Source organism: Magnolia sinica, chromosome 7, assembly GCF_029962835.1.
Source record: "Magnolia sinica isolate HGM2019 chromosome 7, MsV1, whole genome shotgun sequence".
Taxonomy (NCBI): Eukaryota; Viridiplantae; Streptophyta; class Magnoliopsida; order Magnoliales; family Magnoliaceae; genus Magnolia; species Magnolia sinica.
In genome coordinates, this window is record NC_080579.1 from 93726077 (window position 1) to 93742017 (window position 15941).

At 39.8% G+C, this 15941-nt stretch overlaps 1 protein-coding gene across 1 annotated transcript; it reads right to left on the minus strand.

The window, feature by feature from the left end:
* Nucleotides 1-13249: 13249 nt before the first annotated feature.
* On the minus strand, nt 13250-14194 carry LOC131251759 (ethylene-responsive transcription factor ERF017-like). The gene has a single exon (XM_058252694.1). It carries the CDS (start codon nt 14093-14095, stop codon nt 13487-13489), a length of 609 nt encoding a protein of 202 aa, XP_058108677.1. The 5' UTR covers nt 14096-14194; the 3' UTR covers nt 13250-13486.
* Nucleotides 14195-15941: the final 1747 nt, after the last annotated feature.

A 15941-nucleotide genomic window follows, 5' to 3' on the forward strand; every position in this document is an offset into this window, starting at 1 on the left:
GCTTTGGCTTTTATATATACTGGTGTTTTTTAAAAAGAGAAAGACAGAAGCGCGTTTGAGTAGTATACTGACACGTGGCTGCCAGGTGTCAGTTAGCTATCTTACAAGCGCGTGTTTGACAACGTGGGTGGATTGCAGAAGGTATCGAGAAGTGCCAGGTGGGGTGATGCTGTAGCTTAGATGTGGATTGCTTTGTGTTTGGAGTGGAGGTGACACGTGGAGGAAATAGCGGCCGTGATGGATACGTGGAGGGGGTTAGTATGATGGTTTGAGCTTATGCGGTAGAGTGGGGTTTTTTGATTTGACACCTCGTTGACGGACTTTTTATCTGGAAGAGAGTGTCGCGTTTTGACGCTTTGGAGTCCACAGCCGCGGAATGAAGAGGTAGGAAAGTGGAGCTGGGGTCCCTCGAAGCTTCCATGGTTTTGTTTGTAATCACCGATTTACCCTTGCGGTAATGGAAAATGTTACTATGATGGTTTGAGCTTATGTGGGAGCCCATTTGATTTTTTGGAGAATCTGAACCATTCGTTGGGTGATTTGTCTTGTTTTGACTGTACATTTGAAAAATTGGATAAATCTGGAAGTCCTGTAAGCTGCACTGCAGGGGAAATGTGAAGTTATAGCTGAAGGCGTTGGATTCATGGGATTGGGTCCAACTGATCTGGAACATACTTTCATGCTTAAGTGGCTCATCAGAATGAATGGATTAGATGGAGTATTTAAGCCACCCATACGTGATTTAGAAGTTTCTAGAGTGGGTTTCTCTCTCCTTGTTCATGCATGCTGTGTCCTATACCGTGGCTCATATTAGTTTTAGAAATTTTGGTCTCTTAATACGACATGGGGTGAATCTAATGAAAGGTTTGGATGGCACACGCACATCATGGTGGGCCTCACACGGCTCAAATGCATTATATGCCGCACAATCGTTACTGTTTTCACTCAGGTAGGGCGTGATGGTTGATGTTGTGTAATGTTTTAAATTTGTATGTAAGAAGGTTTTTCGCTGCTATTGACAAACCACTTGACCCCATCGAGCATACGTGGATGATGTCGATGTTATCAACCGTCTGCTTGATTCCATTAAGAAAATTCAGAAAAAATCATATTTGACCGCTGGCCAATTTTGAAAGTTGCTAGTATATAACAACGAATGGTCTTTCATGTCATCAACTAGTCTTCAATGTCGGTCAGTGCCATTGAAGGCCCCATCGAGCATGCGCGCAAAATTATGTAAGTACAAGATTGGGATTTGTTTCCCTATTCCTATTAAGTAGTGTATATACAAGGTGTGATCAGGATTAGGGAAGGGGTTAAGAGGATTATAACTTTCTAAGATGTTTTAAAGGGTTCAAGGGCATAATTAGGATTTCAAATGAGATTCGAAGGTTGTTTGAATCAATAAAATTTACTATCTATCTCTTTCTGCCGTGGTTTTTTCTCATAATGGTTTTTTCACGTAAAATTTGGATTATCTTCTTATCGAGTTTGTTTGTGCGATTGCAATTACTTTGCTTGATTTCACTCTGTGTGTTTCCGCCAGTCCCAACAGTTGATACATTGTTAATAAGAAATTACTCAAGCGGCATAAACATAAGGTCTCTCAATTTTGATGGGCAATAAATCCCAAACTTGCTTGATTTTGTAATCAGTTTATTGGAAAAACTCTAATGGACGATCGAAATAAAAGTAGACAAAAACTTTAACCCAAGTTACAGGCCAATGCATGCTCATGGAAGGTCTTCATGGTGGGCTTGGATTACACGTGTGTCAAGTAGGCTCATGTGCGGCAAAGAAACCTTGCACCCAATCAGCAATGTTTATCTAGAGGAATCACATGCCCGAATTACACATGTTTGAGTAGTGATGGTGATGGGAGACGGCTAAGATGATAATAATAATACTAATAATAATAATAATAATAAGATATTCTGATTAATTTTCTTGAGAGAGCTGGAGATGTTTATACATTGAAATGACAAGTTGTACGCAACACAACTACTTTACAGGAGAAATGAAGAGATTCTGTCTAACAAGGCTAGTTCTGAGAGAGAAGAGTTAGCACTTCCACCTTACCCACTCTAATAATGGGTCCCATGGTACCAACATTGTAAGATAAGTTGGGAACCTGGTTCTCCTTATACATACAATCTTTGGAGAATCCATTCTATCATTGGATTAAAAAACTTCACATTTTCACACTTGCATGTGTTAACAACAATCAATATTTCTTAGCAACTTCCTACATAAAAAGAGTGTCAGTACTCTAACACCAAATTTAATGCGTATGACCACAACCATGTGAGTTCGAATGGATGCTTGACAAGTCCATTGTAACTATTGAACCTGTCATCCGTGCATGTGGAACATGTACCATTTAGATGGTGTGGTCCATTTAATAAGTAGATAAGGCTAATTTTCTAAATGAGTACTTTTCATGGCAAGGCATATACCATTTTAATGGTAGGGATGTCCTACACAAGCAGTAGAATGGCGGGGAGAGATGGGCCAACATGCCAAATTAGAGTATAGTCTCTATTTAAGCTTAACATCTAAGTTGGGGCATTAAACTTGACGATGCTACTTATTTAAAGTTGGTAGCTACCCTCGTATAGATTGCTTATAAATGGACAATTAGATTTTTTATTTTTTATTTTTTAAAGCAACATTTCATATTCATCTAGACAAGGCCAAAGATCACCCGTGGTATCTTCCAAAATCATAAAAATTTCATGACATTCCCAGCCGTGGTTGGGCTTGTCGGATCCTATGAACCCAACTCATAAAAAATAGGAGCCGTCTTTAGCAAATTCTCTGGGCCTGTTAAGAAGGTGGGATTACGTTGTATGAAATTGTATTTGGTCCAATGTAAATTTCATCCAAACGATGGGAACGATTGGATTAATCCAAGTATCATATTGATGTAAGACGTGGAACAAATGCACTCTTAGCATAGTTATACCAAAAGAATCCTAAACGGAAGCACAACTAGTCTGTCATCTAGGCCCATCCAGGCCCAGTCTTACACAGGCCATGACGTAATTGGCCCCCAAGCACATCCAGATCAAAGAGATTCAATCCGAATACAGATAAATTGTCGTTTGAAGTGTAGCCTATAATTGGCCATAACTTTTGATCTAGGTATCATTACGGAATAGACAACCTAGCAATCTTTACCGTAATGGGCCATCTGGTGTGAACTGACCCATTAAGTGGGCCGCATTAATCCATTTTGTAAGAAAATGCACAATTCCAGCTCAATAAATGAGATTTAGGGAAAAAAATCAAATATTTTTTGTAATTCCATTTTTTATAGTATTTTCTTAATTTTAGAATTTTAGATTTACATATTTTATTATAGATATTACTTGGAATCATGCTAGCTAAGACTCTTCTAGCAAATAGCTTATCTAGAATTTTTATTTTTGAAAATTAGGCTTTAGAATTTATTTATTTTATTTTATTTTATTTTTTTATTTTGGGGGGGTCTGGGGGTTTCAAATCCCCTCAAAGAGGAGTTTGCAATCCAAGGTGAAAGCTTGGATTACATCTAAAATCCTTCCAAGAGTTGCATGTGTGTCATTAGGTTATTAATCTATTGGGCACATGACGGATTGATGACATCCCAAAACATTTAGATTATTAATTGTATCACTATAATTACTTTAATATGATGATCTATGCCATCCAAACATTGGCCATGTAAATCAATGGTTAAAAATCGTTGGTTAGTGACTCAGATGTGATCTTGTGCTTGTGACACATCTGAGACTTGGAATTTCATCATTTTCGGGTAAAGTATATATTTCAATGAACTTATTACAATTATTGTGTCAAACATTACATAAGTACACTAATTAAAGATATTAAAGTTGATTTAGTAATTAAATTCAAACCCCTGTATAAGTACATTGTCAATAGCTACTTTTGGATTTATGGGATTCTAAATCCAGGGCGCCAAATACAATAGGAGAATTTCAAATCCGGGAGATTCCAAATCCACGCTCCCAAACAAGCCCTTTGGGTTAGAATTTTGCTATTTTTGGTAATTACGAATTTTTATTTATTTTTTCTTTATTAATGGTATAATTGAGAAAAATATACATCATAAAGTAAATTATTCGAGTTTTATCTCTTTGTTCTTATGGATTCAAGAAGTTACCTTGTGGATTCAAGGTTTTAATTACTTAAGGAAAACGGTGATCTTTCTAATTATCCCTTCAAGCTCTTCCCTATGCCACGTATCATCCAATTCTAATAGGAGATATGACTAGATCTCTGATGGATTTCTAAATTCACTCCATTTGTGGGCCTCATGTTGATGTATGTGTTTTTTTTACGCTGTTCATCCATATGCACCCTTTATACGTGACAATCGAGTTACATATGTACATAGGTGACTAGAATTAGTTGTGAAATCTTATCAGTTGTATACACGATATATAAGCTTTTGGAGTGGGTATCTCCCTCCTCATTCATGCATGTTGTCTCTCATGGCGTGGCTCATATGAGTTTTGGAAATTTTTAGCTCTTGATATGACATGGAGTGAATATAATGAATGTTTAGATGGCATATACATATCATTGTGGGCCTCACATGGCTCAAATGCATTAGATCTCACATTCATTCAACCGTATGGTACTGTTTTCACTCTAGTGGGGTGTGATAGTTGATGCATTGTCAATAAAAAATTGCATAAGTAGCATAAACATAATCAAATTCAATCGTTCATATAAGGTCTTTTGATTTTGATGGCTAGTAAATCCAAAACTATACTTGCTTGAATTTGTAACTAGTTTACTGATAGAAGTTCCATGGACAATTAGAATGAAAGTAGTCAAAGGTTGTGGGCTGGAGCATGCTCATGGAAGGTCTTCTTGTGGGGCCTGAATTACACGTGTCAGGTATGCACATGTACGACAAATAAACCTTACACACAATCAACAATGGTTATCTAGTAGAATCACAAACTTGGATTACACATGTGTTGAGCAATGATGGTTCAATAATAGTGATGGGGAGAAAGGGGGCCACCAGAAAGGGCCTAGATAAGAGAAGATACTCTGATTAATTTTCTTGAAAGAGGAGGAGATATATACATATTGGAAGGAGAGGTTGTATGTAAGACAACTACTTTACAAGAGAAATGAAGAGATTATGTCTAAAACAACTATTTATAAGAGAAAAATGTCCTAAACTAACTCAATTGCATTTTAGGTAAGCGAATCTCAATTATTCTCCAACAGCAAATGTTCTCAGTTCTTCTTTCCTAATACTTGCACCTTACCCACTCTGATAATAAGTCCCATGGTACTAAGATTGAAAGTCAAGTTGGGGACATTGTGCTCCTTATACATATAATCTTTGTAAAATCCTTTCCATTATTGGATTAAAAAACTTCACATTTTCACACTTGCATGTATTAGCAACTGTTGATGCAGATATCTGGTCATCCTAACGAGACCTTCGAGTCCCTGCACAAGTAAAACGACAATGGAGACCCTAGCTAAGACATGGGACCCTCCGATGCTAAAGTTAGAGAGAGAATTTGGGTTTATTTACGTTGGGGTTTTAGTGCATACATTTCTCTTTAGATTGGGACTCTATTTATAGCCATGGGGTGAGTTCCGTAGATGGAAAATTCCTCCACTTAGCAGGTGCGTATTGTAGTTATCTTCCGAGATCCTCGGCACAGATCTTAGAATAATTTAGTGGATAAGGTGAGTAGTCGAGACCTGAGAGGACTGTAGTAGATAGTCGAGCCTGACCAGCTAAGGCCGAGCTGTGGGTCTAAGGGTTTAATGTCATCCTAATGTTGGTTCTACAAATTTAAGTGTTCAACTGAGATTGAATTGACCCGTACAGTAAATCGTTGGTTGTAGCAATGAGAGCTGGGCAGCAGCGGGACTCTTCGCTTGTGCTCATGTTGTCGAGCTGTTCGTGGATGTCGTGCTCGGTCATGCAACCTGAGTTCCTTTCATGGGGTGGCTATTCTCTTATACCGGTCTTATTAGGTCAGTCCATTTTTACCCATAACAACAACAATCAATATTTCTTAGCAATTCTTTGCATAAAAAGAGTGTCCAAGACCATGTTTCATGTGTATGACCAAAATCATGTGAGTTTGACTAGATGCTTAACAAGTTCATTGTAACCATTGAACCTGTCATTCGTACATGCGGGTCATATGTACCATTTAGGAGGTGTACCGATCTAACAAGTAGATAAGGCTAATTTTCTAAATCGGTACTTTTCACAGCAAGGCATATACCGGGGATGTCCTACATAAGAAGTACAAGGGGGGGGGAAAGAGATAGGCCAGCACAACAAATCAGAGTGCAATCTTTATCTAAGGATAGCATCTAAGGTGGGGCATCAAAGCTGATGATGCTACTTATTTAAAATTTCCTGCCACCATTATATAGATTGCTTACAAACATACAGTCAGATTAAAAAGAAGCAACAATCTATATTAATCTTGAAAATGCCAAAGATCACCAGTAGTGTCTTCCAAATCTTAAAATTTTCAAGATATTTCCATCCATGGTTGGACTTGTTAGAACCTATGTACCAAACTCATAAAAATTTGGGATTCATCAAATTCTTTGACCTTGCTAGGATATGTGTGATCAGGTGGTATGGAGTTACATTTGGTCCAATGAAAATTTCATATATTGATTGAAAATAATGGGAATGATTAAATTAATTCAGGTATCATATCATCTAATCCCAGTAGGAGATACGGTGGGATTTTTGATAAATTTCTAAATTCACTCCATCTGTGGGCCCCACGTTGATACATGTATATTTTTTTTTTACACGGTCTATTCACATGCGCCCTTTACACATAACAATCGAGTTGTATACGCATATAAGTGACCGACACCAGTTGGGAAATCTAGTCCATTGATTACAATTCCATGATCCACCAAATGTAAGATTCACTTAATACATAGTTTTTTCCAAAGGAAGATTTTGATCCCAAACATGGGATTGGACTCTCAATATACCATTTAAACTTTGTGTAATAATGGAGTTAATTCTAATTAATGCAATTAAATACCATTTAATCTTGTGTGCCTACTTAGAATGTGGGATTAAGTGGTATGGAATTGCATTTGGTCTCATGCAAATTTCATCTGGCATTTGGTTAAGATTGGAATGATTGAATTAATTCAGGTATTGTGTCATTCAGCTCCAAAAGTAGATACGGGGAGATTTCTTATAGATTTTGAAATCTGCTACATCAGTGGATCCCACATTAATGTATGTGTTTTATCCACATCGTCATCCATGCGCACCCGTTACACATGACATTTAAGTTGCATATGCCTGCAGGTCACCGACATTAGTTATGAAACTAGTTAGGTTGATTATAATTTTATGGTCCACCAAACAAGGGCTTCGCTTAATAGGGTATTTTTAGTAAAGGAAGAATTTGATTCTGAATATGGAATTGGACTATAAAATTTTCGAATCTACTACATCCATTGCCCTATATTGATGCAGATGTTTATCCATGCCATCCATCCATATGCGCCATTTACCCTTAACATTCGAGTTGTATATGCATATATAGGCGACTGGCATCAAATGTGAAATCTGGTTTGTTACATAATTTAATATCACATTTTTTTCCTAAAGAAGACTTGATCTCAAATGTTGGATTGAACGGTTAAAATGGTGTTAATTTCATCTAATTTAACTCCATACTATTTAATCCCCGAACCAAACAAGCCTTAGGTGATAATCGTGAGAAGGTCATTCTATATAAACATGCAATGGTTACCAAATGGCTACTTTTATTTTTAGCCGTCCATTAAATGGCAACCACTCCCATGGGTTTAGTAGGGAAGCTGAGAAGGCTGTAGGCCTAATCATTTCCCTGATGGGAGACTATCTTTGTATTTTGTTTCATTTGCAAAGGGCCATGTATTAAAATTATGCATGAACCCATGTTGAGTTTAAGCCGTCAATTTTGAAACAATGAAGATTGATTGGGCCCACTTTGATGTCCATGTGACATCTACTTTGTCCGTCGTTCATCAACCCACGTTAGGAAATGAGCTTAAAAGGTAGTCTATAACTCGAAAAGGCATAATGTCTTAGGACATGATGAGGATTGAATGTGGACCATTAAAACCTTCATAGGACTGATAGAAGTCTTGGATGGGACGCGGGGTTCCTGGAAAGCCTTTCGCAGGGAAGCGGATTGGCTGGTGTACCACACACCACCAATATGGCTAGTGTGGGTACGTGTCCTGCGAAGCCCGGGAACGGATTGGCTACTCCCCCTGACACCAGCCATTGGCTGGTGGTCGGTGCTCTGTGGGGCCTATCATGATTTATGTGTGTCATCCATGCCGTCCATCTATTTTTATATATCATTTTATGATATGATAAAAAAATTTAAGTATATATCAATCTCAAGTGGACCACATTTCAGGAAACAGTGCTGAATGAATTTTGACCATTAAAAACGTTTTGGGGACATAAAAGTTTTGGATCAAGCTGATATTTATTTTTTTCCTTCATCTGGGTATTTATGACCAAATCAACAGATTGGATGTCAAATAAACAGTACAATGGGCCTTAGGAGGATTTTAATGGTGAATATCCATTCATTAATTTTTTCCTGTGGTGTGCCCCCCTAAGATTTATATCCTTATCATTTTTTGTATCAAGCCCTAAAATGATCTGTAAAAATGGATGAACGGAATGGATGAAACACGCACATCATGGTTGGGCCCACAGAGCACCGACCACCAGCCACGGGGCTGGTGTCAGGGGGAGTAGCCAATCCGTCTCCGCGAAGCCCGGGCGCTGACAAGGTCAGTAGCCAAATGGCTACCGAAGTGCCGTCACTAGGCTCTGCAGACCCACCATGATGCATGTGCTGTCTAACCATTTCTAGAGATCGTCCTATGGTATGAGAAAAAGAATAAGATAGATCTAACGTTCAAGTGGACCCACCACATAAAACTGTGGGATCAATCACAACCACTATTGAAACATTTGTAAGGCCCACCATGACGTATTTTTTAGATCCAACCTATTCATAAGTTAACATAGAGAAAGGTGAAGTGAAAACAAAAATATAAGCTTGATCAGAAACTTCTGTGGCCCCTAAGAAGCTTTGATCGGTGTATGTCAGTGTCCCCAATGTTTTCTATGGTGGGGTCCACTTGAACTTTAGACCTATCTCATTATTTTTCTCATGCAATAAAACGATCTCTCCAAATGGATGGATGGTATGGATACAACACATGCATCATGTTGGGTCCATAGAGAGCTTGGTGATGCCACTTTAGTACCGATTTGGCCACTGACCTTGTCAGGATCTAATCCGCGCCGCCAAGATGACGCTTACACTGGAAGTAGAGGATGTAGATTTCCTGCAAAAGATTTTGGCAAGAAGTTCCTGCACAAGATTTTGTGTGGGGCCCATTATGATGTTTGTGAGAAAGCCACTCCGTTCATTAATTTTTCAAGTTCATTTTAGGACATGCGATCAAAATGAGGATAAAAAACTCAAGTGAGCTACACCAGAGGAAATAATGGAGATTTAGTGATCATTGTTGAAACATTTATATGGCCACAAAAGTTTTGTATCGGTTTAATTTATTGGTTTTTTAACTTCATCTCAGTGAAAATGACCTTATAAACGGTTTGGATGGAGTATAAACATCAAGGTGGATCCTGGGAAGGTTTCAACGGTAGGAATTTCTTTCCCCACCGTTTCCTCTCGTGTGGCCCACTTGAGTTTTTGATCCTCCTCATTTTTGCTTGCATGTCCTAAAATGAACTCGAAAAACAGATGGACGGAGTGGCTTTCTCACAAAAATCACAGTGGGCCCCATCTAAAATCCTTATGCAAGAACTTCCTGCAAAAGGCTTTAGCAGGAAATCCGCGTCCAGAAGGAGATTAGCTGGTATACCGCACACTAGCTATATAGCTAGTGTAGGTACATGTAGGGGTGCACATCGAACCGTGGAACCGGATCGAAACCGACCAAATGGCCCGGTTTGGTCCGATTCTAGATTCAAAAATCAAAGAACCAATTACATCGGTTCCGTTCTGATGTAAAGCGGGTCGCGGACAGTTGCATGGCCAAGATGGATCAGAAAAGGCTCGGTTGACAACAAAAGTGATCCGGACCGTCGGACCTTAGATCGGGCGTATCTCGCAATCCGAAATGAGTTATCTAACGTAAAATATATGATTTTGAGGTAAAACGAGCTACTTTAGCCAACTAACCCCGCTACGCAGGATTGCGCGCTCGGAATTGCGAAAAACCCCTGGATCGACGGTCGTTTCCCTATTTTAATTTCATTTTTACTATAAATAGTAAGTTTTAGTTTGATTATAACTCTTCATCCGTCGGGCTTTAGGAGTTGCACCCAACGTGAAAAGAGCTTAGAATAATTAGGAGAACGGTTTGGTATGTAGAACAGAACTGAACCGAACTATTACATTTATTTTCCATCAAATCTGTTCATAACATGACAACAAATTTCAAATTGATCCAAAACTTATGTGAATCTCAAAAGGGTTTCAATGGCAGACATTCAATCCATCACTTCTTTTTTCAGTGTGGTCCACTTGATCATTATATCGATCTTATTTTTCGGCTCAAGCCTTATGAAAATCTTGCAAAATGGATGGACAGTTTGGATATACACATACCTTATGATTGGACCCACTTACTACATCAATACACAGCTATATAGCAGGTGTGTGGTACACCAGCCAATCCGCTTCCGTTTACACTCATCGAGCTCTGAGATATACGAACGTTCAAAGGAGATCAAAGTTTCATTGGCCACACAATGATGTATTTATTATATCCACCCCGTTTATCCATTTGGAGAGATCATTTTAAAGTATAAGCCCAAAAATGAGTCATATCCAAAGTTCAAGTAGACCACACGCATTGAGGACAATGATTCTCACCTATAAAATATTTTTAGAGCCCACCATAACATTTATTTTCCATCCAATATGTTCATAAGGTCACACATACATGGATGAGCAGGAAAAACAGAACTTCTGTGACTCTAAAATGGTATCAATGGTAGAGGTTCAATCCCCCGCTACGTTTTGCAGTGTGGTCCACTTAATATTTGTATCTGTCTTATTTTTTGGCTCAAGACTCAAAGAGCTCACCAAATGGACTGATGGTTTGTATATAACACATACCTCATATTACGCTGGTGAAACTGATGGGCAGAATGGATGATCAGTTGGACATCAAGGGTGGTCCCATAGAGATTACGCCTATGGTAGTGGATTAAGTGCAGCAGGCCCCGCCTAAGACAGTGCAGTCCTTACCGTGGGGCCCACCTGATTTACGTATTCAACATTCACACTGTCCATTCATTTTTCCAGATCATTTTAGGAGATGGGTCTAAAATTGAAGCAGATCCAAATCTCAGGTGAACCATATTATAGAAAGTAGTGGTGATTGAATGCCCCACCATAAGAAACTTTGGAGGGCCTACTATAATCTTTCAATAATATTTATTTTCCATCCAATCTGTTGATAAGTTTGTAGAAATTAAAATGAAGGGGAAAAAAAATATCAGCTTGATACAAAACTTGAATGGCCCACAAGGAGTTTTTAATGATCAATCACCACTGTTTCCTATGGTGTGGTCCACCTAAGATTTGGATTTGGTTAATTTTTTACCTCATGCCATATAATAATCTGGTGAAACAGATGTACAACATCGATGTAGAATACATACATCAAGGTGGGCCCCACGGTTAGGGCTACAACCCACTCCCTCTACCGATGATGGCTCCCACTAAAATGTCACATCCTACTATCAGTAGAAAGAAAATGATCACCTTTGGGCAATAGTACCGAAACGGAAGCAGATCCAAATCTCAAGTGGACCATACTAGAAGAAAAGAGGTGATTGAACATCCCACCGTTAAAAACTTCCTAGGCCCATGGTAATGTTTTTGTAATGTTAATTTACCATCCAACCTGTTCATAAGGTCACAAAAACCTAAATGAATGGGAAAAACAAATATTAGCTTAATAAAAAACTTATATGGCCCACAATATATTTTTAATGGTACATTATCACTATTTCCTAGGGTATAGTCCTGCTTGGATTTAGATCTGCTTGATTTTTGGGCTCATGCCATAAGCAGATCCATCAAAACAGATGGACGGCGTGGATATACAATACATACATTAAGGTGGGCCCCACGGTAAGGTCCGTACCACCTTGGGTGAGGCCGGGGGCGTGCCGAGGCGCACCTAATCCGCCCTCCAAGGTACAGGAAGCAGATTGCCTGTCAGCCGGGCAGAGATATAACTATTCCGAGGCTGTGTACGACCCACGGAGACGTCCGTGACAAATCCACTCCGTCCATGTGTTTTGATAGACCAAAAAAGGAGAGTATACTGCAAATTAGTTAGATCCAAAACTCAGGTGGACCACACCAATGAAACAGTGGGAACAGAAACTTCCACTGTTGAAACTTTTCTAGAGCTGACAATGATGTTTATATGCCATCCAAACTGTTCATAGGGTTATTACTACTCAGATAAACTGAAGGAACAAATATCATATGATACAAAAATTCTGTCATCCCAGGCGTTCAATCCCCATTATTTAATATGAAATAGCCCATGTGAGTTTTGAATTTGCCTATTTTTTAAATCTTACCTACTGTTGTTTTAAAAACAGATGAACAGAGTCGATTTGTCACATACATCTCTGTGGGCCCCACATGGCCCACATAGATAAGACCAGGGTCACAGGCAATCCACTTCCGAAAATACAGCGGAAAGAAACCAAGGTGAGTTATTTTATACTCTGGCAGAGCATTACGTTTGATACACAAGCACTCACTCAGAAACTATACACGTGGCATACATGAAATCAAATTAAACCAATTAAATTGTGGATCCTACTGTATTTTACCCACAGACCTAAAATCAGATTAGTTGAACAATCTTAACCTCTGATTTTTGGACACTCTCTTAGTGTAAATATGACCATTGGATATTTTCTTTTTCAACTGTCCATTAAATGTCCATAGTCCACCAGCCGGGTTGTCAAGTGGCTCTAATTTTTGGTTGATCGTACATATAAACTGACAGTTCAATTTGAATTTTATGCCATGAATGCAACTTGCGTAATTTCAAGGTGCCGGCGTATTATCCTTCACACTCTACCGGAGTATCAAAGTGTTTTCTCAAATAAATAAATAAATAAGAACACTGATTTAAATCAAGAAGATTGGTCATTTCACTTAAAAGAAGGGTATATTTGGTAATTTCTACAAGGGAAGAGGGGTTTTAATGCTCTTCCTCAAAATATAGCAACAAGCTACAACAGAAATGGCTTTCGCCAAAAAAAAAAGGGGAAAAAATGAAAATTTTCCAATATGAATTGTCACTTTTCCGGCGAAGTGTCAGAATCCGGCCAAAAAACTTGCCAGAATTCCAACATTCCGGCAACTTAGAAATCCCACAGCAGTGAACTTTGAGAAAAACCCCCATTATCCACTCCAAAATCCGCCTCTGGAAACTGCCCAAAATCCCCGCCGGAAAGATGATCGAATCCCGCCGGAAAAAGGCCGAAATCCAACGTGCTCTCGTTGAATCCCTTGGGTTCCAGGAAATCCAAAAACGACCAATCCATCTTCAGCTCGCTCTCTCCACTGTGCGGTCCGCCTTCCGAAACTTCCGACGACGGCGGCGACGACAATTCCGACGACGCCGCTGACGACGACACCACAACCCTTTCCGGCCTCGGTGGAGGCGCCTCGTTGGCGAACCTGGCTGCAACCACCTGTATCTCCGCCGGGCTTAGCGTCCCGCCAGCAGCAATCTCCGGCGGATTCTCAGGGAAGTTGAATTTCGCTTTCTTGCCACGTAAGCAGAAAACGGCAGCGTCGAAGGCCCTAGCGGCCTTCTCCGGCGTATCGTAAGATCCGAGCCAGATTCTTTCCCGGCTATTCGGGAGGCGGATCTCTGACACCCATTTCCCCCATTTCCTCTTCCTGACGCCCTTGTAGCGGAGCTCTTCATCGCTGGCACTTCTAACGTTCGAGATCGGTTTTACCATCTTTGGATTAGATGAACGGCTCTGATTGTGAAGTAGAGTGTCCTTTGTCTCTGTATCAGATCTGCTTCGGAGAGCTTTTGTTTCGATGGAAGAGAGGAAATGACGGCTCTCTCTATATATACCCTCATCTGTTTGAGGCGGGTGGGAATTCGAGCGTGTTTTCAAAGAGTTGAAAAAGACACGTGGCGACGCGTATCGAGCCTTTCTGAAGTTTGCACGTGGGTTTTAGATGGTCCCATTGTTTTAACATGTGGCAATGTTGTTGGAAAATGAGACATTGGGATTTCCTTCTCACTCTCCCATTTCCTCGCAGCTGGTGAGCGAATTCCTCGGCGATTGTAGGGGAGTGGATCGCTGCGATTTTTTTCCCGAGGAGAAGAGGTGAGTTACACTGGGGCATGTTTGATTTTCCACATACAAGGTAAATGCGCTGTAAATAAGTAATGATTACACTTGCATACGTTTGAAAATTCATACGTATTTCTACTTGGAAAACCGGTCCAAATGGATTGGTTTAAATTTGTGAGTCCCATTGTAATATATATATATGATGTATCTGTGCCGTCTATCCATTCTAGCATAATATTTTGAGGTATAAGCCAAAAAATAAGGCCGATCCAACGCTCAAGTGACTCACACCAAAGGAAACAGTGGCCCCAAAAAAATTTTAAAGGTAGATATTTGATGTTCTAAATCCTGTGGTGTGCCCCACTTGAGCTTTGGATCTTCCTTATTTTTTTTTTGGATAATCTCCTAATTTAAGTTGGGATAATAGATGGACGGTGTGGATAAACCACATATATCATCGTAGGCTCCATATATATTTCCTAGCATCGGCGGTTTTCTGCCCAAAGAAGCTAGCGTCAAATCAAGCATGGGTACTGCCGCTGGAATTACCGAGGGAAATCATTACTAACCATTTTCCCTGTATTTACCATTGGTTTGAAAATTCAAAAAAGCCCTGGGTTGTTGCTTGCGACATATATAAATTGCAAGTGGATCGTGGATTAGGTGCGGCCCAGCCCCACTCAAGAGCGTAAAGCACTTACCGTGGGGCTTACCTTGATGTATCTATTTTAAATCCACACCATTCATCCATTTTCATATCTCATTTTATGGCATAAGATAAAAAGTTAAAGCAGATTCAAATCTCAGGTGAACCGAACTAGTATATGAAACAAAGGTGACTGTCAATTGTTATGGAAAAATTTGTACAAGGATTATTGGGATCAGCCCGGACCACACGCCTCAGATGATAAGGCCTCGAAAGGAGAATACAACGTCAGGGTCTAACTCTCAAGTCACGACTCAGAACTGCCATTCTGATTCGCTAATATAAACCCTCGACCTCATCCAAAGGGAAATGGTTAAGCTTGGCCCTGATCTTCATTCTCCATATCAAGCAGTAATGAACTTCGACCTCAGTAACCCATCAACAGATTCTAACCTTTAGAGCTTGGCTTCATGACTATACAATCCGAGGTTAAGTCAGGGCTTGTATATGGCATGTGCTGAGGTCGAGGTCGAGTCCAGGCATGGGCGTATTATGTGTCGAGGCTGAGGGCAAGTCTCAGCATGGGTGTATTATGTGTCGAGACTAAGGGCAAGTCTCGGCATGGGTGTATTATGTGCCGAGGCTGAGGCCGAGCCTGTGAAGGTACTTCGTACGTCGAATTTAGAGATCGACCTAGACGTGAACGTGACCAACGATCTTACCCAAAGATATGCACCATTAAGACATGATACGCCGCGTGGTCCAAAGATTACAGATAATATCTCTACGATCATAATATCACGCTGATTGAGGGAATTATGCCGAGATTGATAGACGTGGATCGCCTAACTC